The sequence below is a fragment of the Schistocerca americana genome, chromosome 5 (assembly GCF_021461395.2).
Source record: "Schistocerca americana isolate TAMUIC-IGC-003095 chromosome 5, iqSchAmer2.1, whole genome shotgun sequence".
Classification (NCBI taxonomy): Eukaryota; Metazoa; Arthropoda; class Insecta; order Orthoptera; family Acrididae; genus Schistocerca; species Schistocerca americana.
Genome location: NC_060123.1, coordinates 640,678,138 through 640,704,899, shown reverse-complemented (window position 1 = coordinate 640,704,899; position 26,762 = coordinate 640,678,138). Strand labels below are relative to the sequence as shown.

Genomic DNA, 26,762 nt, shown 5'->3' with positions numbered 1-26,762 from the left:
AAGTACAGCATTCTTCAGTAACAGCAGTTTTCAAAAGCATCTATTTTCTATTTGTCTGTACTGTTTATACATGCATCTTTCACTTCCGTACAAAGCTACACCCCAGACAAATGCCTTCCAGAAACTTCCTAACATTTAATTTACATTCAATGTCAACTAATTTCTCTTTTTCAGAAAAAGTCGATCAATGCAGGTGTTTTTCTCTCTGAATAGCAAAATGGATCTATTACATCTGGTATCTTTTTTCCTTTCCTTTACTTTTCTTGATATTCATCTTATAACCTCTTTTCAACACATTATGCCTTCTGTTGAACTGATCTTCACAGTCTTTTGCTGCCTCTAACGAAATTACAATGTCATCGGCAAACCACAAACTTTTTATTTCTTCCTCTTCTTCAATTAACTTCCCAAATTTCTTCTTGGTTTCCTTTACTGCTTGATCTGTGTACATAATGAACAATGTTGGAGTTATGTCTACAACCCTGTTTTACTGTCTTCTCAATAGCTGCTTTCCTTTCATGTCCTTCGACTCACGTAACTGCAGTCTGGTTTTTGTACAAATTGTAGACAAGCTTCCACACACTATATTTTATTTCTATTACCTCCAGAATTTCAAAGAACATGTTCTAGTCAACATTGTCAAAAGGGTTCTCTAAATTTATAAAAACTATAAGGATAGGTTTGCTCCCTTAGTCAATGTTCTAAGCTGTAGGGGCACTACTGATTTGTGTTCCAATATTTCTCAACAAATTCAAACTGATCTCTGCTGAGATCAGTTTCATCCTTCCATCTGTCCAACAATAATCTATGTCATTGTTGTCCTGGATGGTGAGTGTTCATCAGAGACAAGGATATTGTCATGAGTGCCCCAGGGAGGCAATAAGACTGCTCTTGTTCTCTGTATACATTCATGATCTGATGGATGGTGTGAACAACAATCTGCGACTGTGGCTGATGACATTGTACTGTATGGGAAAGTTTTGTTGAGTGACTGTAGGAGGATACAGGAGGACAGACAGAATTTCTATTTGGCGTGATGAATCACAGGTCAGTCTAAATATAGGAAAATGTAAGTTAATGCAAATGGATAGGAAAAACAATCCCATAACTTTCAAATACAGCATTAGTGGAATGCTGCTTGCTCAATTAAATATCTCTGTGTAATGCTGCAAAGTGATACAAAATGGAACAAGCACATGTCAGTATTTGGCAAGGCGGATGGTCGATTTTGGTTTATTGGGAGAATTCTAGGAAACATAGCTCATCTATAGAAGAGATCATGCGTATAGCACTATGGCCCCATTCATGAATACTGCTGAGTGTCTGGTATCCCCAGCTGGTCCGATTAATGGAAGACATTGAAGCAATTCAGAAGCTTACTCCTAGATTTGTTACCGGTAGGTTCAGTCAACACAAGTATTATGGAGATGGTTAAATAAGAAACCCTGACGGGAGACAATATTCTTTCGCAACGCACCTTTGAGGAAATTTAGAGAAATGTAATTTGTGACTGCAAATGATTCTACTGCCACCAACATACATTTCACATGAGGACCGCAAACACAAGATAACACAAATTAGAGCTCGTATGGAGGCATACAGAAAGCTGTTTTTCCATAGCTCTATTTGCAAGTGGAACAGAAGAGGGAACAACAAGTAGCAGTGCAACATACCCTACACCATGCACCATACAGTTGCCTGCAGAGTATGTATGTATTATGTATATTTGTAGATGAAGATATTCAGACTCGTTAGTAAGTAACTTCTTTGGATTTGGAATTATTACTTCTTGAAGTATGAGGATGTTTCACCTGTCTCGTGTATCTTCTTTACCACGCAGAATGGATTTTGTTACAGATGGTTCTCTTAAGGATCTCAATAATTCTGAGGGATGACATTTATTCCAGCTGTCTTGTTCCAACTAACCCTTTCAGTGCTGCTGGTGCTGATTATGGGTTTCAGGAGTCTAAACATCTAAGGTCATCATTCATCAGTCTCTTATTCACCCTATCCCCAAGGACGGATTTTGTATTCCCCCAGCCAACAGCCTTGCCACAGTGGTAACACTGAAGTTAAGCACTGTCAGGCTTTGCTAGGACTTAGATGGAAGACTGTCTGGTCCGCTGAGCACTGTTGACATGCGGGGTGCACTCACCCCTTGTGAGGCAAATTGAAGAGCTACTCGACTGAGAAGTAGCGCCTCCAGTCAGGAAAACTGTCAACAGTTGGGAGAGCGATGTGTTGACCACATGCCCCTCTGTATCTGCATCCAGTGATGCCTACATGCTGAGGCAGTTGGTCAGTATTGTTGGGTCTTCCAAGGCCTGTTGGACGGTGTTTAGTGTTAGTATCCGTCTGTGACTAGACTTGATCCAATGTCTAAATACGAGAATGTTTTCCAAATGTTTGCATAATGTGTATCTGAGGCAGGATGTGGGTATCAGCCCACTATTCACCTAGTGAGATGTGTGAAACCGCATCCATCCTAGCCAGCTCACCAGCCCTCATCATTAAGCCATGAGGTGGATTCAATCCAGGTCAAGCTCACTCACTCCCACCACCCCCCCCCCCCCCCCCCACCCCCCAAGTCCCAAGAGCAGCAAGTTAACGTGTTCAGCTATCCAGGACGATGGCTTTCATGGTCTCACATCTGCCAAGTTGGTTTCCTGTATATAAAACTTCTATATTTTACTTCCATCTACATTCATTCATTGATATTACTTCCACCTATCAGCCTTCCTTTATTTGCCACTAAGCTCTAAATATTAGTATGATGCTTCCCTTTTCTCTGATCTCTCTCTAATTTTCCTATATTTACCTTATTTGCCTATGTCCATTATTTTCATAGTCATGTATGCTTCTATTGCTTTGCTTTTGTCCTCCAGTCATGTCTGATTTGCCATTTTGCACTTGCTGTCAGTCTCATCTTTAGATGTCTGTACTTCATTTTTCCAGCTTCATCTACTATAAGCTTATGTTCTTTTTCCATCAATTACCTTTAGTATCCTATTTGTTGCTCATGGACTGCTATCTGGCCTCATGTTTTTGCATACTTGAAAACCTGCTGCTTTCACTGCTACATTTCTCAAAGCTACTCATTGTATTCAGTTTCCTAGCTTCAGTCAATCACTGCCTACAGCCCCTTTTAAAACTCTCAACAATCTCTGGTTCTCTCAACTTCTTCAGTTTTAATCTGCAGTCCATAACCAGTAAATTACCATTCAAGTTTAATATGCTCCTGGAAATATTTTGCAGTTTAAAATCTGGTTTCAAAATCTGTTTCTCCATTATGTAACCTATCTGAAATCTTGTGATGCATACCCAGTCTCTTCCACTTAAGGTGCCCTCCTTCCTCGATTTGTATACCAAGTGTTTGCAATGATTAAATTGTGCTCTGAGCAAAATTCGAGCATACAACTTCCTCTTTCATTACTTTCCACCAGCTCATGTTGTCTCACTATTTTTCCTTCTGTCTTTTCCTGCTACTGAATTCTAGTTGCTCAACACAATTACATTTTCATTTCCCTTAATCTAAATATAATCTTTAATATCATTACAATTTTTTTTCTTAATATCTTCATTTGTGGAGCTAGCTGGCTTATACACTTTTACTACAGAGGTGAGTCATGGCTTTGCGTCTATCTTGACTACGATAATACCGTATGTTCATTATCTCGTACATAGTAGTTCACTCACATTTCTTATTTGTTATTAGTCTTACTCCTGTCCTACCACTATTTGATACTGAGTACATAAGCCTGTACTCATCTGACCAGAAGGTGTGTTCTACCTGCCACCTCACATCACTAATTCCCACTACATGTAACTTAAACCTACCCAATACTCATTTCACCTTTTCTAAAATACCTACACAAATACAGGATCTAATATTACACAAGCCAACCTGAAGAATGCCAGATGTATTTTTCTGGTCATAACATCTCCTGAGTAGTTCCTAACCAGAGACTGAATTGGAGACTACTTTATCTCCAGCATGTTTTACTGAAGAGGGTGCCATCATCAGTAAATAATAAAGTAAAGCTGCATATCCTCAGTAGCTATAATGTGGCTGCTATTACGAGGCCAACTGTTGTCCCTGGAAGTGCAGAAAACATTTCTGTTCTTCAGTAACTCTGTCTTAGTGGGACCTCCGTGTTGTTTCACCTGCTGTACTGGTGTTGGCATCACTGAGTCATGCAAGCCAACCCACCATAGTTCATGTAACCCAGGGGAGAAGAGGTAATGATGCACAGTCCACGACAGCAACAAAAATGTTTTACGACCTCTGGAAAAGTTATTCTAGCCACTACATATCCTTCCTTTACACATTCATCTTTCTTGTTGGTACCTTTCCTTTGACAAAGTAACTACTTAAAAAACACTAACACAATTTCATCATCAGATATGTGTTTTTGTGAGACAGTCCTAGTGAATTGTTCGATTTTAGCTACCCTACTACTGTCCCAAATACTGATGATCTAATTTTTGACACTTCGGATTTTAGTATTGATCCTTTATCTTTGCACATTTTCTTTGAATGTTATGTAACTTGTCATAATAGCTTTGGAACAATGAAACATTTAAATGACATAACTGTAAATAAAATATTTTATAGTTATGTTTCGCTTATAACAGTTATACTGCAAGATGTTTACTAAGAGAAAATAAAATAAAGAATCCGGTATTTATGTATTAACTTACCGTCACGTTCTTCTTTGGCATTGTTGTTATTTTCTTCTACCTCCAGCTCATGATCTCCTCCAATTACTATATTATTGTCAGGTAATGTCACTGATTGCTCTGAAATTCAACTTTCAGATTAAAATGTATTCTGTTACATCTGAGTGAACATGCCATGCCACTTTTAAAAAAGTGACTGGCTAAAATTGTTTGTCTACTCTCTATTAAGCATGACGTAACAAATATCACACAGGTATCAGAATAACATCACAACTGAGTATTTTAAGCTACAATTCAGCGCCTGAGTGTGCATCAGTTAAAATGGATTCCTGAAAATTTAATATCCATAAACCAGTCCTGTTGCTACAAATCAGTATAAATACCGAAACTGAAAAATATCACTATGAAAACATGTTTCAAATATATACACATATAACTGATCAATAAAACAAATTAATATATACAGTGGGCAGATAATATCAGCAGTTACAAATTCATCTGCAACACAAAATATGCAAAGGCTCATTAAGACAAGAAACAAATAGAGAAAGACTGTCACCATGTTTTATAGAAATGAGTAACACCTCAGCAGTAATTGAAATTTTAATTTTATCCCAAATGTGTAAAGATTATGTTTTCATGCAAAATTAATAGAACATTGATAATGATGTGCATATTCCACAGCCAAACAACAGAAAGCAAAATGCCACAATGCTGTGCTTGGACGCAACTTCCACTGTAGATAATGAGAATGGCACCTTGCTGAGTCCAGCATAATGTCCTATCAACAAACAAACACACACATACACACAAACACAAACACACACAAACACAAACACACACACACACACACACACACACACACACACACACACACACACACACAAACAAACAAACAAACACACAAAGAAAAGAGAAGAAATAAGCACCAAATTCTGAAATTAAGTGAACAAGAAAGTTAGTGAATAAAGAAACAGCAGCAACAGCTATAAGAAAAATAATGCTACAAATACATAGTTGAGAAAGCAATATTATTTTCTGTTTAACATTGTCCTAACTACAGTAACCAACACCATCTAGAGAGAATGGAACAGACCACAATACCATTAGTAATTTCAGCCAAGAAATGTGACAAACAGAACCATCCCATAGAAATTTACAGAAAGTGGAAATTCATGTAAATGATAAATGCTTCTTACAATAACAGCATATTTTCTGTGAATTCTTTAACATCTTAGTTTCCATAACTGGAAGTGCTTTATTTTGTATTAAAGAACTATATTTACATCCCCACACAGAAACTAAAAATATATGGAACAAAACAGACAGAAAGTGTCCAGTTATGTATCAATAAGAGAAAATTATAGTTTGCAGAGGGAGAGTTTGAAGAGTTAGGACCCTGTTTGGTTGCACACGAGGTGTGAAGAAAGGACAGAAGGTGGGTGGGTGGGAGGGAGGGAGGGAGGGAGGGAGCGAAGGGAGGGAGGGAGGAAGGAAGATTCATGATTAATGTCCCACTGACAGTGCTGTTTGCCTTAAGCAATTAAGGGGAATCATAGAAAACCTAAATTTGGACAGCTGGGTCACGATTTGAATCATGGTCCTCTCAAATGCAGGTATAGTGTGCTAACCACTGTGCCACCTCATCTGGTATGTACTTAAACTAAAAAAGAAATAGGAACTTGGTGCTATTAGCTTTCGTCTGCCACTCTTTGATCAGCTACAATTAAGCTGTTACTATTTCTATTTTCTGTTTATTGTTTCCATCTGCATTTTTCTTTATAGACTATTAAAAACTAAAGAGAAAAATGTGGTTCATAATACAAATGAGCATACTCCTGTCTTCTATTTATTCACACATATCATCAGCATGGGTTCTGCTTTGGCTCACTTGAATACCAACACAGAACAATTGTAAAACATTTGTTACAAAGCTCTGCTCAAACATCTCTTACTGTGATTATATTCACAATTGCTTAATGTCAATATATGGGAAGAGCCACAGTCTCCCAAAAGCAGGCACATGAAAAATATAAACATATCTCAGACACATTGAACAATGTAACTGCTACACAACAACTGGAAGAATGCTACTGATTACGAAATCATTCGAATAGTGGAACAGTGGCGTATATAATACAACAATTCTAAATCTGATCAAAATACCTCCAGATTTCTAGTTAATAAGAATAGGTGCTAGCGTTTCCTCATAGTTTTTCGCAGCGGCATAACTGGATGAAATGTTCTCTGTTTTCAAACCATGTCAACCAAGATATTAGTTCTAGAGTCTTTGACAGTTGTCGCCATCACTGTCATCAGGTATTAAAGCTTTTAACTGACTGGACAGGTAAGGTGTCTTACACACAATGCACGAGCATCCAGTTTGTTCCACAGGTACACCAAATTAATCTGGACCATCTCTAGAATGCTGTGGATGTTGTTGCTTTGCATGTTTAAGACGAGTATTTTGCCCATCCAGCAATCAGTTCTAATTCCTGAGGACAGTGATGGTGACAACTGTTGAAATCATGAGAATTATCTCAACTGACATGGCTTGAAAACTGAAAACATTTTATCCAAGGTACTACAGTACAATCAATGAACAAAGATCCCCGACAACTGCAAGAGCTGTTGCCAGATTTCCACTGAAGCGCAAATGACTGCAGGTGAAAACAACTGTATACACAACTGTGAGTGAGGCTTTGCACTGAGATGTATACAAAACCACATCATGTCAATAGTTGAGCTAAACGCGCAATGCAACCACATCAAACCCACTGCAACTGTCAGATCCCTTCTGTCGACACCCCTAACATAGTGTTTGATAATATTATCCAATACAGAAATTTTGCAGACATAATCCTAGAACTCAACTTGATCTTCAGGGTGGTTGTACACCAATGCAGCCACGGTCAGGGCCAGCTTTGCGACTGATCAGATGTGACCAAGTTTACATGGAAAGTGGCTGTACAACATGCACACAGTCAACTTTGGGCAGCCGCAGTATTTTGTCACATGTTCAGTCTTCGGTCAGTGAGCCTGCTGAGGCCAAAGCTGTGTGCATTTGCACGGGGCAGTGTGCATGCTAGACTGCCAATGTGCGGCCAGCTGTTGATGCACTTCCAGCAGTGTGTATGTTTTGCATTTGATTATTTGTTAGTAGCTACATTTCTGAAAAGGACCTTTCAGCCATAACGAACTTGGATACAGTGAAATTTATTATAAAAATTAGGGAGAGGCCTACTTTGTGACTTTTGATCTATAGACTAAGGAACAAAAAACACTGTTAAGTTCTTTTACCTTTATTCATATTTAATTAACAAAACACGTACATTTAATTCAGTGAATGTAATCCAACTGCCATTGCAGAGCATCTTCATACAACAAGTAATGGGCCAATACATTTCTGTAGTGTGAATTGGATTTATGTCTGTGTATTCATTATGGAATATCCTCATCTACACAATTTGTTCAATGTACGTAGAAATTGCACACCACCTCTGTTCTGTACATAGTCGTGCAGAATGCAATATTCCTTCATGACACCTATAGCAAAATCCATGTCTATATTTAGGTGCCTGTGAAAGGCCTGCTACTCTTATTTGCCATATCATGAATGTGCACTCTATGAAACATCTTGCTCAAGAATGACAAGTACTTTGTTTTTCACATCAAGTCTTAGACCAAGATATGGATACACAGTTCTGTGTGACTGTGGAAAGTTGTCATCAGCAACAAATACGCAAGGCACTGGGGTTTTGTTGATGTCTGAAATGTATTTGTCATCTGGAATGTCCATGTTATTAGACAGTATTCACTTATAGAACACTGATTGTTGAAATATTATTGAGTCAGCACTTTTACCACACACAATCCCACATTTATAGCAACAAATTTATAGTCTGCATCGTGAACAGGCATTAATACAACAGTTAAAGAACACTGATGCACTGTTTGCCGTTTTCATCAGTTACGCATGCTTTCCACCAATGGCATTAAGACAGTTTCGTAAACTAGTCTTAATTTCAAATTCTTTTGCTATTTGCTGCCAGCCATTTTTTGTCAGCTCTGACATATATTCCTTTTTCAAGATAATCCAGATGATGAACATACCCTTCTGACAGTTTTTCTGATAGTTGCGACTCCAAGTGGAAAAGCACGATGTTAATCAACATATGAATTTCCAGTCGCTAGATATCTGAAAGGGAGAAATTACTAATTAGTCCACAGATTCATAAAACAGGTTACATTTCAGGCAACCTTTCTCGAACAAAATTTCTTGTAACATTTTGTTACAATTATCTTATAAGCACAATTATTCCTACTATTTTTGAAAAATTATGTGTACGTCCCAACAATTTCTACCACATATGGTGTACAGAAACTCCTCCAACATATCATTACACATAGCTTCAACTGACAAAGAAGAAACTTTATTGGTAGTTCAAATAATATTTCATTATTACAGATATGTCCGTTACAGAAGAAATGGCGTAACATGAAAGATTTCTACAGCCGACAAAAATGGAGACCAACTGGTAAAAGTGGTTCTGCAGCTATGAGACAGATGCAATATCTGTATTTCAGTCTAGTATTGTTTGTAAATAATACCACCACATCTTTGCATACACACAGTAGCATACCACCTTACAACTGCCGAGATTCAGGGTTCACCTGAAAATAGTTTCAAGTGGACCGTACCAGGCTGTTGAGTAATAAAAGGAAAACAAAACAAAAAGTAGGCACAAAACTAACTGAAATGACACACACACACACACACACACACACACACACACACACACACACACAACAAATGAAGCCAAGTTCTTTTCTTAGCTTTGGTCAGTGAAAATATTCTGGCGTCTGAAACTGTCTGTAAAACAATATATCTTAAGTATTATTGAAGCATCTCAATCACAACCTAGTTAACCAAACACTTCCTCCCACAAATGCTACCCACAGTATGTTTTTCATTCTTCACAACCACCATGTGGATATTCCACACAATACTATCCTCTAGCTACACCATTACCTTCTGATCCAACAGACTATCATCAGCAAAGCTATCCCATGCTATCTGGTTCTTCTTCTTCTTCTTCTTCTATTTCTTCTCCACAAAATGATACTTCAACAGAGTACCCACCAGAAACAACTGATGATGGCAGTACTGACAATAGTGTTGCCTCACCAGTACTCAGATGTTTCGATGAATCATGAAGTTGATATTACTAAGTAAAGTAATGTTTTACAATTGTAATATCATTAAAATTATTCTGTAATAAAGCTTACTTTAAAATAATTAGCAGTTTCTCTTCATTTCCTAAACATATCTGCATTGCTGTGTCTACATCCCTCTTTGTTGTCTCCAATTTTTTAAAATATTTCATGAAAACTTTTTACAGACATTCAAGTGAAATTAACAAATTTACCTTCCTGTTTGCGAAGTTCACATAGAAGGCAACAAACATTCTGTCTGTAGACTGGGATTACAATAACATATTTTACTCTTTTGTTTCATCCCACAATCCTAGTGTTACGCAGCTTTAGTGATCTCCATAAACTCCACTGCATGGCTGAGCTGTGGTCAACTGACTGCCAACAGTGTCAGACAGGTGCAGCTCAGGCTGTAGTAGCTGGAGACTGCTGCTGATACAACAAGGACTGCGCTACCAAGCGGTTGCTACATCTCAAGGAGCAGCCAGAGTGGAAATATCAACAACACAGCAAGAAGGCACAGCCATTGCAGCAGCAGTGGCCCTATTACCTCATGTCCAAGACACACGGACGTCTTGTAGCTTAAATGATAAAAACTGATGCTGTACCAACAAGGAAGATCCTGGGCCACATAAATACCCATCATTGTTAGTAAAAGATATCACAGTCTGCTGGCCACCTGCCCCAAGGAGCGACCTATGTTGGTTCGCGAGTACAAAAATACTAGCTGCAGCCCTGCTGTGCTGTGGGCTTATTGTGCTGTAACCGGTGGGCCACTTCGGGCTGGATCTTGCCCTGTGCCATACAGTTGCTCATTTGCCATACCTTGAGCAGGCAAACTCTTGGCAGCATTCCTCTGCTCTGGGCAGACATTGCTATCGTGAGCCGTCCTGCACCAAGTCCACTTCGTGATCCTGTGCGCCCCACTGCACCTCATCTGCAGTTACTTGTTTGCTTAGAGGCAGTGGAGCTGCCACATTAGAACACTGACTTGCTGGCGTCAGTAGCCTTGACTTGCCATTGGCATCATCCTTTCCTCACCTGCATGACATCAATGAGCTGTCTGTGGGCCACAGTGCCTTGCCTGTCGGCTGTATATCGCTAGCAACTGGAGGGCATTGGTCTGTCTGGACATCAGCATGACTATTTTTGTAGTACTGAATAATAAATGTGTGGTTTATCAATGCTGTTTCATTGATGCTACATTGGACATTAATAGGCATCCACTCACTGCCTCACTGCTACCCAACCTGCATTGTAGAATAGCAGCATTCTGACCTCCAACTACACCATTCCACCATCCACCAGAGGTTAACCACCCTGGTTGCTATAAAATTATGACAGATCTTTTACATGGAGCATTATAATAATTCTAACTAATTATCTAAACTTACTGAAGTGCCTCAAAAATTCAATTGAGAGAGGAGAAAAATTATCAAATATAATTATAGACATTGAAGAAGTTGCTATACATTTGCAAGTAATTATAAAACACAACCTTTCACGGATTCTAGCGTGTTGTGGCATCTTATGTAATGAACCAACTGACAACATAATCAAAACAGCGACAAACTCAGGCAAAAACTTAAGTGGTTGTGTTACTTATATGAAATGCTTGGGTTAATCAATGACAAATCAAAGAATGAGAAATAGATGAAAGGGAGTTCAATCATGAGAAGATTTCAGTATGATCTGTTGCAATGATTTCATCATTTACCACTTGGAATTACGCACATGCTATTAAACCACAGCAACTTTACTACCCAATTGTTCTGGATACGGAAAACAGTGCAGTCATCATAAAGCAGAAAAGAAGCGATTTATCTGACATCTAGAAGAACATGAACATGAGCATTGGCATCGGGCAAAGGATGGAAGTTTTTCCAAAACTTTTAAGTTTATGAACTGTTTGCATGCCATCGTGGTGAAAGCATATCATGCACGGCAAAATGATGCTATCCAATATCATCGCCTAGGCAACTGTGGTGCACCGAGGGCCATAGATGACAAGGGTAAATGACAGCTGCAGTGATGTTTATGGATGAATAGACATACAACTGTTGAGCGACGGACTGCTTAGATACAACAAGGGGTTACCAACAATGTCACCTCAACTACCATTCTGCAATCGTTGCCGTGAATGGGTCTCCACAGCAGGTACCTGGTTCATGCAACCATACTGACTGCTGTTCACTGGCGACAAAGAATGGGTGCACATCAATACCACAACTGCATGTCCACTGAGAGGCCGCAGGAAGCCTTTTCAGATGAATCGCATTTCACATTCGAGTGGCATGAAATTTTTGAAAGCAAACACTCTCCAACAATGAGTGCAAGGGTCCAGGCTGTCTAGTAAGAAACAATAATATGTTGTTTTTGTTTCTTACTAGACGGCCTGGACCCTTAGAAACAAAAACAACATATTATGTAGTAAAGAGAAAATTATATGTATCATATTGTGTTATTGTATAAAATTATGTATTTTTTTTTTATTATTTATTTTTGAGAATATCTGCGTCGGCGAGTAATGAAACCGCCACAGACGATAAATGTCGAACAAAGATTAAAATAAGTAACTAGTATATAATACGTGACGAATAGCAATTTCTTTGTCTTCTTCATCTGGGAGTCGAACGAGTAAGATATCCCGTGTCGTAGTAGCGAACGCTAGTGTAGCATTCTTTTGTCGAGACTAAGAGATGTACGCCATTACGTGTGAATTCATAAAGGTGTGTAAAAATTGAAATATTTCAATGTTTTAATAGAGTTATGTAAATGAAAACTTGCATTATTAATTGTTAAAGCTTGCTTGCCTATTATCCCATCCTGTTGAGACATTTTTCAGTTATATAAATATTATCTGTGGTGCTGAGCTGCGTGGCGAACGAAAGAGCCGCTGCCGCGGCGTATTCAAACGACTTCCAATATAGTCTATCATACCGCAAGGAAGCGGTAAAGTAACAGTAAAACAATATTATTTCTTTTAGCTTCCAGACTTGCAGTGCAGATCAACAGATTTTATGATGTGTTGCAGGTTGACGCGGGCTGCTGATAGTATATAACTCACAGTACAAATAAGTTAATGTACCGTCAAAATCTAATAGGAATCTTGCGGTGCTCCGTTCTGGTTTGGCAAACTTTATAGTGAAAACGTATTTTTTTTAATAAGAGTCTCATGTTCTTGTGCTAGTCGTGGTATTGAATGGTGTTTTACCGAGAAACAAAATCCACTGCAAAATTTTGTTGTTGAACGATCATACGAACTGTAACATCCGTGTTCATAACCAAGTAATTTCAATTTTCAATAACTATAAAGTAGGGAAGATATGTTGATTTTTAGAATGGGTTACAGTCACGAAAAAACGTTCCTTTAATTGTAGGCCAGATACAGAACAATAAGATCTCAATATATATATTTTGCTTTGTTAAAAGGTAACGATGATAAAGAAATTTAAAGCACGGCATTATTAACAGATATTTCGCGGCTCTTTTCGTATATGCGATATTAAAAAACGCGAAACTGTCGCCCAAAAACGCGGGGCCCGAATTTGCAGTGGCCACAAAAAATTTTATGTATTTTCCTTTCAGTGTCTATTGTTATACATGTATATATATATATGTATTTAGTGATAGATGTATGTATGTGTATCATGATTAATGCAATGTATTAATGAATGTGCAACCACTCTTTCATTAAAAAACGTACTACTGCAAGCGAGTCAGAGAAGACGATCCTGATAGTACTGAGAAACTGTAACGACTACGTAATCCGGGGGCAGCCGAACCCCGAGATCAGATAAACTAAAGGTAAGACTACAGTGTAGTTGTCCTGTTTGTAGAAGCTGAGCTCCAGTGAAGTGATCTCATATCGCTAGTGGTGTGCATATTGTGCGTAGTTTGATGTTAGTGTTATGACAGGACAAAGTTGATTGTAGATAGTAATTTTTAGTGGGCAGTGTAGTGTAGATAAATTAACGTATTTTGTGTGCAAGTGGCAAAACTGTCAGATTTTGTGTTTGAGTAAGCAATTTAGGAATATGGTTAAGTTGCGTAGTCAACGTCCGAGCAATATGGATACTGAAAAACAGCAATTAGTTAGTGCAGGAAATGTAGAACCGGGTACCTTAAGCAGTACAAGTACTCTTTTTGAGGATATACCATGCGAAAATGTGGGGGCAGGGGCACAGGAAGTGATGCCACCGCCCACCAGTGCTCAAGGAGAGGTAGATAAAGAAATTACACCACCTCCAGAAAAGCAGGAACCAGAGAGTGGTAATCTGCCTGGTGGATATTCACTTCAGGCGATATTAGAGCACGTGCTGGATTACCAGGCAAAATTTGCGCAACAGCAAGCCGAGCGAGATCGCCAGCAAGCGGAGCGAGATCGCCAGCAAGCTGAGCGGGGCCAGCAACTTGTGCAAGTGTTAGAACATATGAAAAAGGAGATTGCCTGTATGAAACAGAATTATGAATCGATACCTAAGGCCGTGCAGGAGTTGACTGTACAGGTCAACAACCTGCAAGTAGCAAACACTAACATGGTATATGAGATAGGTGTCTTAGCCAACCGGTTAGAAAAGCTAGAGGTAGATTCCACACAGCTTGTAGAGCAGAAGTGGAACGAACAAGCGACTAAAATTGAAACCGAATTCAGCTCATGGCTAGAAGTGAAGGAGAGTGAGATTGACAAAAATATTAATTCTAAAGTACAAGCAGCCATAGCAGATAGAAATTCCGAATCGTTCAGTACCGCAGTAAATAGTCAGGTACAGAACGACGTGCAAACTATCAAACAAATACTCAGTGAGGATATTCCGCAGTGGCAAGTGAATATTAACAAACGGATATCCGACTTGGAAAAGGGTTTAACACAAAGTAGCAAACATCTTGAACATGAAACTATGTCGCCAACAGCCAATGTTTTTGGCAACGCACAAACTTATACGCGACACAACAATGGTGAATCTGTAGTCGATAATGCGAAGAGCTGTAGCTTCGGTTCGGAGCAGACAGCATATGTCCCAGGAGCAAATTCATATAGTTCAAAAATATTAGTTGAAGAAAGTTTACTCAAAAATAGGCAGTTTCAAACGTTTACTACTGAACGGAAGTCAGTACACCCAGTAGTATTCATAAAAAGCTTTAAATATATCTTTCCTGGTGTGTGGAATGAAGCACAGAAAATTCAATACGTAATGTCATACATTCAGGGTGATGCAGCGTTGTGGGCTACGGAAGTAGCAGACAGCTGCATGACATATGAACAGTTCGAAAGGGCGTTTCTGTCGAAATACTGGTCGCCTTGTATACAAGAGCGGCTAAGAAAAGAAGTATATAATCCCGAACCGTACTCACCCCGTCTTGGGAATTTGAGACGGTATTTTGAAAAGTATATAAACAAAACGCGCTACTGGGACGAGCCTATATCACCAAGAGACATAATAAGACTACTAAAATCACATTTACCCATTCATATCAAAGAGAAATTAATACACGTACCAGAAAGCGACATGGAACATTTCCTGTCTGTTCTAGATTCAATAGACTTGATCCAGGAAGACGCAAAATCAGCGTGCAATCACTCGCGGAATAATGGATCAGGGTGTAACCATGACAGAAATAATAGTGCACAAAACCACAACCATGGAAGTGGTGGGGGTGGTAACAAGCGGCAAGAGCATTCGCAAAATGGTAGTAATGGTAGAAGCCAGAACGGGTATGGGCAACCAACTTATAATAAAAAGCGTCGATTTGACGACCGGTACGAATCCGGAATGTCAGGGACCAACCGCTGGAAAAATGCGCGAGGTCAGTGGCATAGCAATTATAGTGATAGTAATCGAAATTGGCATCAGAATCAGAGAACAAGCCCACAGCGACAGGGTAATGACCGGTATGACAACAATGGACCACCACCGCAAAATGCGCTTATTGCGCAGCCGTGGCGGCCGACAAATCAGAATGTACACATAGTGGAGGTCACGGACAATAGCCGTCCAAGTACCTCACAAGTAAGCAACCCAACAAACTAGGATCGGCCTCGATATGCTCTCCATCGCTGGCCGAGGGGTGGAGTGAGAGCAACACGAATGAGAATAATATACCTGGAATATTTATGCTGCGATACAACGACGGTATCAGTATGGATAAAGATCTACTGAACGAGCCGCACGAATGTAAGAAAGATAATAACGAAAATGTGCAAGCCATAATAGAAGCGAAAATCAATGATGTTGCAGTGAATATAATCATCTACACAGGTGCCTCAGTCAGTGTAATGAGTATAGAGTTATTTAAAGCACTGGGAAAAGGACGTAGCATACCGACTTTCCCGGTTAATAATTGTAAGGTGTCTGGAGCCATAAGTGCACAGAGCCAATTAGTTAAATACCAGGTGCAGGTAGAGATTTGTAAGGAGGGCGAAGCCATAGTGAGCTCGTTCCTCATTGTTAAAGGACTAAAGGTGGCCTGCATTATGGGAGTATATTTTCTCCGTGAGAGGGACGCAGTGATCGACCTCTCCTTGGGGAAACTAAGCATAGTTAATAAAGGTAGGAGGATTGAGTTGTCTATGATGAAATCGAAGGAGGTACTTGTGCCATGTTGTAATCGAATTAATATCAAATGTAGGAACCCCTGGGTACTACACCTTGATGATTTTTCACATGTAGCAGACCTCTATTACCCGAATTTAGAGGATCGAAATTTTGAAACAAATGTTGAGACATTTCAAACCAAAGTGCAGGAATCTGAAGGTTTAAGCGATATCCAAAAGCAACAGTTGACGCAGCTGCTATCGGAATATACTATGGTATTTACCGACCGACCAGGAATAGTCAAAGGGTACCACTATCACATAGAGGTGATGCCCCACAAAACATACTGTCGCGCAACTTACTCCATCCCTTGGTCGAGGAGGGAAGTAGTGGCTAAAGAGATTCGGAAGATGTTGGCACACGAATGTAGCTATTTGTTAGCACATCCCCAGACGGGGAAAATCAAAGGACTGTATCCACGTAAAGATGTAAAGTTATTTAGTCAGTGAAATGTCTGATGTAAATAGTAGTGGTAAGAAGATTTCAATTGTGTTTTAGAGTATAAGTATGTTAGTTTTAAGAAAGAATTTATGTATAGTTACAATTTTGAGGAAGTAGAATCAGTAAACTGAGCAATAATATGCAAATGGAAGACTTGGTTTACAGACAGTTAGTGTCATTAAAAGACTACATGCTCTTCAAGCAATGAATAATCTTTTGTTGATAAAATAGGGATTAATTTCCTGAATCATTTTGTAGTAAGTAAGTACAATTAACGATGAAATCTCATATAAATATGTAGCAGATGTAGTTGTGTTAGAATCAAGGAACCCTGAGAGAGAGTCTATACTAGCCAAAAATTGACTTTGTAGTACGAAATAATTATGTGATGTAATGTTTACTGCCAATAGTGATCTGAGAACGACACTGGAGCAGAATCCAATAAAAAACAAAACCGTTCCGTGTAACCTATGTTTTGTATGCATTAATGCTTCAATTGAAGCCTGTGTACTTGGCACACGTTCTTGAATATTAATTACGTGGTACGCGAATCAAGTTACGCGGAAACTACACTGTAGTCCGGTGGGACGGACCATTAAAAATAATACTAGTACTAAATGAAGTATTTATTGAACAATATGCCCAAGTCAAGCTGTCATGCACATGGTAAAATCTGTTTGCTAGATGGGTGATAACCTGGCAAGCTACACTAAAAGAGGAAAAGAAAGCTATGTAAAAAAAAATCACACACCTTTAAATAATTACAAAAAAACAACAGATGCCTAGTAATAGTATTAAAAGTGTGTAATGAGAAGGTAACACAATGGACTCAATGTAGATGAGAGTGATTATGCTAAGAACAGTTGTTATGCATTAAAAATAAACTGTGTGCATATACAACCTAGGAAAGGACGGAATATTGTGTGTAGTAGGGACAGAAAATGACTGTTGTATCTGCACCAATATATACGTCGGTATAAGTTAAGTGTTGAGTGACTAACTGTCATAGTGCAGTGCTCAACGAACAGTAGTACACTGTGAGTAAAAACGGTAGTTAAGTGATCCGGTCGTAGTCGATTCAAACAAACATCGCTCGACGGAGACATTTAGTATGTGTGTACCGAAATATTTTCGCGTGTTGGAAGACGCTCTGGCAGTGTATCAACCGTGAGAACAAGTGAAAGTGTGTAGTACAATGTGCGTGTGACGAACCCTGAATACCAGTGTCACAATGCCACAAGAAACCTGTTATCATGTCAAAACATCCTGTGCATACCAGCGAAGCGACGGCGTAATGAACAATAAACACTTTTAAACAAGTTGCATTTTCTTCCACAGCTAGTAATCTGTGTCATTAGAGACAGTACACCATTGTGGAATGTTTGTTTCATGCACTACGGCGGGGAGCCATGCGGAGAAGCAGAGACGAGTGTCTTGCCGCCAGCCGGCCGGTCGCGGTAAACCACGGCAACTCGCCGACATCGGCGAATGGTTCGGCGCGGTTCGCGACTGCTTGCGCCCCGTCAGCACGACGTCGCTGTTACTGAGAGCCGGTCGTCGAACCCAGCGGCCGTCGGCACGCGGCGTTCCAGACAACGCGACTCAACAATTGCTTCGCGCCACCCGCTCCGTACAACATTGTTGTCATTCAAATGAACTATCAACTATGTGGTTAATGCACTAATATGAAAACGGTATATTGGACACGAAATGACGTGACAAACATTGTGTTTTTCTTTAGTTACTCGATGCAGACTCAAAGTATTCATCGGTTCAGTGATGTATAGATATAATATGTTTTCGTCATGTTAATGAAGTAAACTGGCACGAATGCTAGAACATTTTAAAACAATTGTCGTGAGTAAGTGCAGAGACGATTCATTATACTACTGTAAAACTGTTTAATGAGTGACTTTCATTGCAATACAGAACACAAATGTGAAAAAGGGTAGAAGGTATATTGGTAACAAAGAGACTAAAAGTTTAACATGTTGTCATAAATAGCCTTTGTTATCTGTGAACATTGGATAGAGTCTGAACTTTTTGTGATCAAACTGGGTATTAAAACAAACCAGGCGAGATGACTATGGCTCCGGCGCAGTTTTCCCAGGTTTTCTGATCGCACGTAGCCCGAATGGGGGAGCCAGATAAATGTAATGACCCTGGGACTAGGTTTATGGTCACCTCGCAAAGTGTAAGAACAGTATAAAAAGTGTAATTAAACCTACAGTGTAAAAGAACTAAGAAGTTTAAAGTGAATGTTCCAACCAAGGTAACAGACAATAACCAAACAGACGTTAGTGGCAGCATATTGCCGAACATTCTTAACGTTAGTCAATTGCTGCCAGGGGGCATTGTAACGTCTAGTAAGACGCGAAAGTCTCCACAGCAGGTACCTGGTTCATGCACCCATACTGACTGCTGTTCACTGGCGACAAAGAATGGGTGCACATCAATACCACAACTGCATGTCCACTGAGAGGCCGCAGGAAGCCTTTTCAGATGAATCGCATTTCACATTCCAGTGGCATGAAATTTTTGAAAGCAAACACTCTCCAACAATGAGTGCAAGGGTCCAGGCCAGAGGAGGGAGTGCTATTGCCTGGAGAACGTTTTTTGTGGCATTCTCTAGGTGATCCCATCATTCTATCATTCTGGAAGAAACAGTGGATTAACACAAGTATGCATGTATCCATGGGGACCATCTCCACCCCTATATGCAGTCTGTTTTTCTTTGGCATGATAGCATCGAGCAGCAGGACAATGCAACATGTCACACAGCTTGCAGTCTGCATGTGTGGTTCGTAGAGCACCAGGATGAGTTTATCTTACTCCCCTGACCACCAAACTCCCCAGATTCAAGCGCAGTTGAGAATCTGCGGGACCATCTTGATCGGTCTGTTCGTGCCTTGGGCCCCGAGCTAAGAAACCTAGGGCATGGGACCTTGGCACTAAAGCTGGCATGGTTCCACAGCCCTGTTGGCACCATCCAGGACCTCATTGCCTCTTCCTGCACATCTCACAGCAGTCTGTGCCGTGAAAGGTGATTATTCAGCCCTTTGACCTGTATTACATTAATGTGATTGGATAGTATATATTCACACTCCCTATGAAAGTAAAGGAAATGTTCTTAACCTTATTTGACACATTTTGTACTTCATATACAGTCATGCTGCTACTAAAAAACTGCACTGTTAAAATCTCAGATTATTATATGCAATACTCAGAGATTTAAAATTTTACCGAAAAACTGTAATAACTTTTCTTGTACTACAAAACAGTATTAGGGATTGTAATGTATTTCCTTGTAATCTACTCTAATGCTCTAAATATCAGTTCACACAAATTGTTTATCTGGAATATCCTTTGTTTTGATGTAAAAAATAATTATTTAATTACATTTCATTGTATAAGTGTTGCAGAAAAGAGAGAGAGAGAGAGAGAGAGAGAGAGAGAGAGAGAAAATGGAGGACATACGTGAAGTGTGGGTGTTTTATTTTATTGAAAACTATGTGAAAGTATGCACCCCAGAACTTTTCCAAATGGCAGTTCAGATCATCAGCCAATGAGAATTAAGCATTTCCAGTACATAATGTGGGGCTTTGTGCTGTACATCAGTGAGCCGAAGATTTGTTCGGTAGCCATTTTTGTGAGCAGATCATGTGGAACAGTGCCACATCAATTTTGACTAAGATGAAGAAAATCATTCTTCCTTTTGGTTCTTTTACTGTAAATGTGAAGTGACTACAGTTTTAAACGACTCAGCAAAATTTTGAATTAGTATGGAAGTTATTTATGTGTGAAATTTCTGGTCAACTGACAACTGTGTGTGGTGTGGTTCATGAACTTTACAAAATATTATGGCAATCACTTCTTTACAATAAGACCACTGAATGACCTGATGTACTAACTTGTTGATAGCTGTGGGTCAGTCACTATTTATATCCTGGAATTTATTTGGGACAGACAGACATGATTCTGGCTGCTTTATGTGTGAAAACAGTAGTACAACAGTATAGCAAAACAGCGTAACAGAGGAACTGAAATGGTAACAGTTTTCAGGCTACAATTGCGGACTTAATAGCCATTTAAAATTTGTTTGAGAAGCAATAACGTGGAATTAAATGAACTATAAACCTTTTATGCAAGTATATAGAACCCCAAGTGCCCAATATTTTCTTATGAACTGACATACTGTCTCCAAGCTCGAGTTACGCAACCTCTGTTTGATAGATACTAGTTGGTGTTTCTTCAATGCTGCTTTCCACCAACTGAACCAGTATACATTATCACAGAGTGAAGGGGATGGACCTTAAGAAGCCTACTGAGGCAGGTGGACTGAATTTCTTGCACTGAAACTAAGGCAATGATTTTTAGGCTGAACTGACATCTGATGTACTTGTAGGAACAGCAGAAAAGAATCTGCCCCAACACAGTTCTACATTTTTATTGTTACATTGTACTATTCTCTTTTCAATATGTTGATTACATACTATTTTTGTCTAAATGTTACTGATTTTCACACCTATTTCCAAACATGTTCAATCAACTATGCTATGATTAGATTTGGGACATAAAATCTCCTTGCTTGAGTTATATTTCAATTCGTGTGCGTGTGTGTGTGTGTGTGTGTGTGTGTGTGTGTGTGTGTGTGTGTGTGTGTGTTTTTGACAAAGGCATTGTTGGCTGAAAGCTCATTTTGTGACAGTCTTTTCGTTGCGCCCAACTGCGACTCAGCATCTCTGCTATATGCTGAGTAGCAACTATCCTGTACAAATATTGTTACATTCCATTCTGGATTTTCCATTGTTTTATATTTCAATTCTGAATTTTCACTACCCCAATCAAGTGTAATGATAGCTATAGCATTCATGAATACAGTTTTCATTATACTAAAATAGTAACATCTCTGTGATTTACAGTTTCAGCAAGATTTTTACTCAGCTTTAACAAAATACATACTAACAACCCATGGGAAATGAGGAACTTTTTATCTATGCTGGTATACCAAAAAATATATATCCATCATGCTGCAGCAGAAAAAAACATACATAAAAATTATGAAAATATGCAAGCATTTGTAGCCAGTGGCTCCTTCTAGCAGAAGGACTGAAGGGAAAGGAAATGGAGTGAAGGAAAAGGACTGGTAAGGTTTAGAAATGGACAGAGTTATGGAAAAATTAGCCAGAATTCAAGATCAGGGGAGACTTGCCGGCTGAGATGAGAAGGAACTACACATATTGGGACTACACCGGTTTGAGATTTGAAAGCCTGAGAGCTTGAAGGCAGAAGATAGGGCAGTAAGAAAGACAGATTACTGACAAAACTTCATGCAAGAGTTAATAAGAGTGGAACGCTAAGTGTATTATGTGTGGTCAACAGGTGCAGTCAACAGACATGACAGAAGATAAAAGATACAGATGACTAAAAGGGAGCAAAGAAAAGGAGCAGTTACTGAAAAGAAATGTTGAGTCCAAAGAAATTAACATAAATGTAGGCTAGGTGGTTAGTGAGAGCCAAGGACATATCATAACACCAGTTCCCACCAGCAGAGTTCTGATAAACTAGTGTCTGGAGGAAGAACCCAGATGGCATGCGTGGTGAAACAGGTAATGAAGTCATAACTATCACGCTCTGCAACAGGATTTTTGAGTTGCCAGTATACACACTTTGTCTATGTCCATTCACCCTAACTGATAACTTGGTCGTAGTCATACCAAAGTAGAAGACTGAACAGTGTTTACATAACAGCTGGAACATGATGTGGAAGGGGGGGGGGAGGGGGGGGGGGGTGCACATGAAAGTGCGGTGGGCATGTGTGATGGGCAAAATGTCAAGTGTCAAGAGACAGAATGGACCTCACTTCAGGGCATGATTTTAGGAAGTCACAGCCTTGTTGACATAGCTGATTAAAACATTCAAGAATAGGGCAGTACTGAGTGACACATGGTTTATTCTTAAGTCATTTCTGAAGGGATCATCAGTACCAGGATTGGATTCTCATCCCATCCAGTAAGTTTCTCCTAAGCTGGGATTCTGGACGACTTTTCCGTAACTCTCCTCACTTTCTAAACCTCATTAATCCTCTTCCTTCATGCCTCTTCATTTCCCTTCAACACTTGTCAGAAAAAGGAGCCACTTGCTCTAAAATCTTACACATTTTCACATTTTGATGTGTGTTTTCTTCTGCAACTGTTTGGTAAGTACATCTACATCCACATCCACAAGGATAGTCTGCAAATCACATTTAAGTGCCTGGCAGAGGACTCATTGAACCACTTTCACAATTTTCTATTACTTCAATCTCATATAGCGCGCAGAAAAAACGAACACTTATGTGTTTCTGTGTGAGCTTTGATTTCCCCTATTTTGTTATGGTGATTGTTTCTCCCTATGTAGGTCAGCATCAACAAAATATTTTTGCATTCAGAGGGGAAAGATGGCGATTGAAATTTCGTAAGAAGATTCCGCCGCAATGAAAAACACCTTTATTTTAATGGTGTCCAGTGTCCTGTATTATGTCAGCGACACACTCTCCCCTATTATGGAATAATACAAAATGTGTCTGTTCTTCTTTGAACTTTTTCGATGTACTCTGTCAATCCTAGCTGGTAAGGATCCCACACCACGCAGCAGCATTCTACAAGAGTATGGACAAGTGTAGTGTAGGCAATCTCTCTAGCAGATCTGTCACATTTTCTGAATGTCCTGCCAATAAAATGCAATCTTTGGTTAACCTTCCCCACAACATTTTCTATATGTTCTTTCCAATTTAAGTTGTCCATAACTGTAATTCCTACGTATTTAGCTGAATTTACAGCCTTTAGATTTGACTGATTTATCGCGTAACTAAATTTAAGAGATTCCTTTTAGCACTCGTGGATGACCTCACACTTTTCGTTATTTAGGGTCAATTGCCAATTTTCGCACCATAAAGATCTCTTTTCTAAATCATTTTGCAATTTGTTTTGATCTTCTGATGACTTTACTAGTCAATAAATGACAGAATCATCTGCAAACAACCTAAGACGGCTGCTCAGATTGTCTCCCAAATCATTTACATAGATAAGGAACAGCAAAGGGCCTATAACACTATCTTGGGGAATGCCAGAAATACTTCTATGTTACTCGATGACTTTCTGTCAATTACTGTCAATTACTATGAACTGTGACCTCTGACAGGAAATGATGAATCCAGTCATGTAACTGAGACGATATTCCATAAGCATGCAATTTCACTACAAGCCGCTTGTGTGGTACAGTGTCGAAAGCCTTCTGGAAATCCAGAAATATGGAATCAATTTGAAATCCCTTGTCAATAGCAATCAGCACTTTGTGCAAGTAAAGAGCTAGTTGTGTTTCACAAGATGTTTTCTAAATACGTGTTGACTGTGTGTCAAAAGACCATTTTCTTCGAGGTAATTCATACTGTCTGAACACTGTATATGTTCGAAAATCCTGCTGCATGTCTATGTTAATGATATGGGCCGGTAATTTAGTGGATTACTCCTACTACCTTTCTTGAATATTGGTGTGGCCTGCACAACTTTCCAGTCTTTGGGTATGGATCTTATGTGGAGCAAATGGTTGTATCTGCTTGTTAAGTATGAAGCTATTGTATCAGCATACTCTGAAAGGAAGCTAGCTGGTATACAATGTGGACTGGAAGACTTGCTTTCGTTAAGTGATTTAAGTTGCTTTACTACTCTGCAGATATATACTTCTATGTTACTCATGTTGGCAGCTGTTCTTGATTCAAATTCTGGAATATTTGCTTCATCTTCTTTGGTAAGTAGATTTTTTTATCTATCCAATTACATTATATTTTTAAAAATTGCTTATTTTCAGTGAAAAAAGTATATGTCAGTTCTAGATTCATTCATTGTTGAATGAAAGAACAAATGCAGATCTCAATGGAAAGAAATTCAGAATCTTAAGAAGAGTCAGGCAAGAAAATTCCATACTCCCAAAATTAATCATTGCAACTGTAGAGAGTGTTATCAGATTATGAAAGCTAAAAACGGGCCAGTTAGTTATAATACATCAGTAATGTATAATCAACAAACCTTAAAGAAAATAGCCCAAATTAACAAAGAAGAAACTGATGAGTTTTGTATTTAGGGCAATTGAAGACCATAACTGGTCAGACAGGAAAAGAAATAAACAGAAGAACAAAAAAATACTCTATATCTGAGTGTTGGTCTGTGAGAACTGGAGATTTACACGTTAGGAAGTAATAGGAGAGATATGAAAAAAACAATGGAAAGGATCATAGAACAGATTGGTGTGAGAAACATAATTAAGAGTGTAACAAATGTGAAACTGAGGTATACTCGATGCGTGTCAAAGGGTTGCTTTCAGGACAGAGACATGTGTCAACCTTGGATAGAATCCACACAGCGGATTAATGATGAGGGTCGGTGTGCCAACCTGCCTGGATGTGGCTTTTAGGCAGTTTCCCATAACCAAATATATCTACATACATCTTCATCTTCATATACATTCCGCAAGAAACCATAAGGTGCATGGCAGAGGGTACCCTTTACCACTACCAGTCATTTCCTTTCCTCGCAAACACAGCAAGGGAAAAATGACTGTCTGTCTGCCTCTGTATGAGCCCTAACTTCTCATATCCTACCTTTGTAGTCCTTACACAAAATGTATTTTGATGGGCAGAGCAATCATTCTGCAGTCAGCTTCAAATGCCAGATCTCTAAAGTTTCTCAATAATGTTCCTTAAAAAGAATGTTGCCTTCTCTACACGGATTCCCATTTGAGTTCCTGAAGCATCTCCATAATACTTGCGTGCTGTTCAGACCTACCAGTAACACATCAAGCAGGCGGCCTCTGAATTGTTTCAATGTCTTCCTTGAATCTGACATGGTGCAAATCACAAACTCTCCAGAAGTACTCAAGAACAGGAAACACTAGCACCCTATATGCAGTCTCCTTTATAGATGAACCACACTTTCCCAAAATTCTCTCAATAAATTGAAGTTGATCATTCGCCTTTCCTACCACAATCGTCACATGCTCATTCAATTTCAATTAATTTTGCAACTTTATGCCCAGAAATTTAAACAATGTGACTGTCAAGCAAGACACTGCTAATGCTGTATCCAAACATTATGGATGTGTTCTTCCCATTCATCCACATTAATTTACATTTTTCTACATTTAGAACTAGCTGTCATTCACCACAGTAACTAGAAATTTTGTCCAAGTCACTAGACTTTGACACCTTGCAGATTGCTGCTCAAACTGTCCATCAGATCATTTATGTATACAAAAAGTAGCAGCAGTTGTACCACACTTTCCCTTGGGCACTCCTGACACTACACTTTGTCTCTGCTGAACACTTGCCATCGAGGACAACATACTGGGTTCTGTTGCTTAAGAAGTCTTCGAGCCACTAACATATCTGAGAACCTATTCCATATGCTCATACCTTTGTTAACAGTTTGCAGTGGGGCACAGTGTCAAATGTTTTCGGAAATGAAGTACAGATTCTGCCTGTTGCCCTCCATCCAATGTACACAGTATGTCATTTGAAAAAAGGGCAAGTCAAGTTTTGCACGAGCAATGCTTTCTAAAATTATGCCGATTTGTGAACGTCAGCTTTCAGTCTCAAGGAGATTTACGATTTTTGAACGTGGAATATGTTCAAGAATTCTGCAGCAAACCAATGCTAAGGAATGTTAAGAATATTGGTCCATCCGTTTACCCTTCTTACACACAGGAGTCACCTGCACTTTTTTCCAGTCACTTGGGGCTTTGCAATGTATGACAGCTTTGTGATCCAGAATGAAATTTTCACTCTGCAGCGGAGTG

At 39.2% G+C, this 26,762-nt stretch overlaps 1 protein-coding gene across 3 annotated transcripts in view; it reads right to left on the bottom strand.

Annotated features, from left to right (window-relative positions):
• Positions 1–26,762, bottom strand: part of LOC124616132 (protein sgm1-like) — a 97,094-nt gene that overhangs the window by 5,049 nt on the left and 65,283 nt on the right. For 2 of the 3 annotated variants that reach the window (XM_047144403.1, XM_047144404.1), the window contains one exon: positions 4,702–4,800. In XM_047144403.1, the coding sequence (XP_047000359.1) occupies positions 4,702–4,800 (99 nt within the window). Of the gene's footprint in view, positions 1–4,701; positions 4,801–7,985; positions 8,879–26,762 lie in introns of those variants that run through there. The other variant, XM_047144405.1, reaches the window with a different exon arrangement.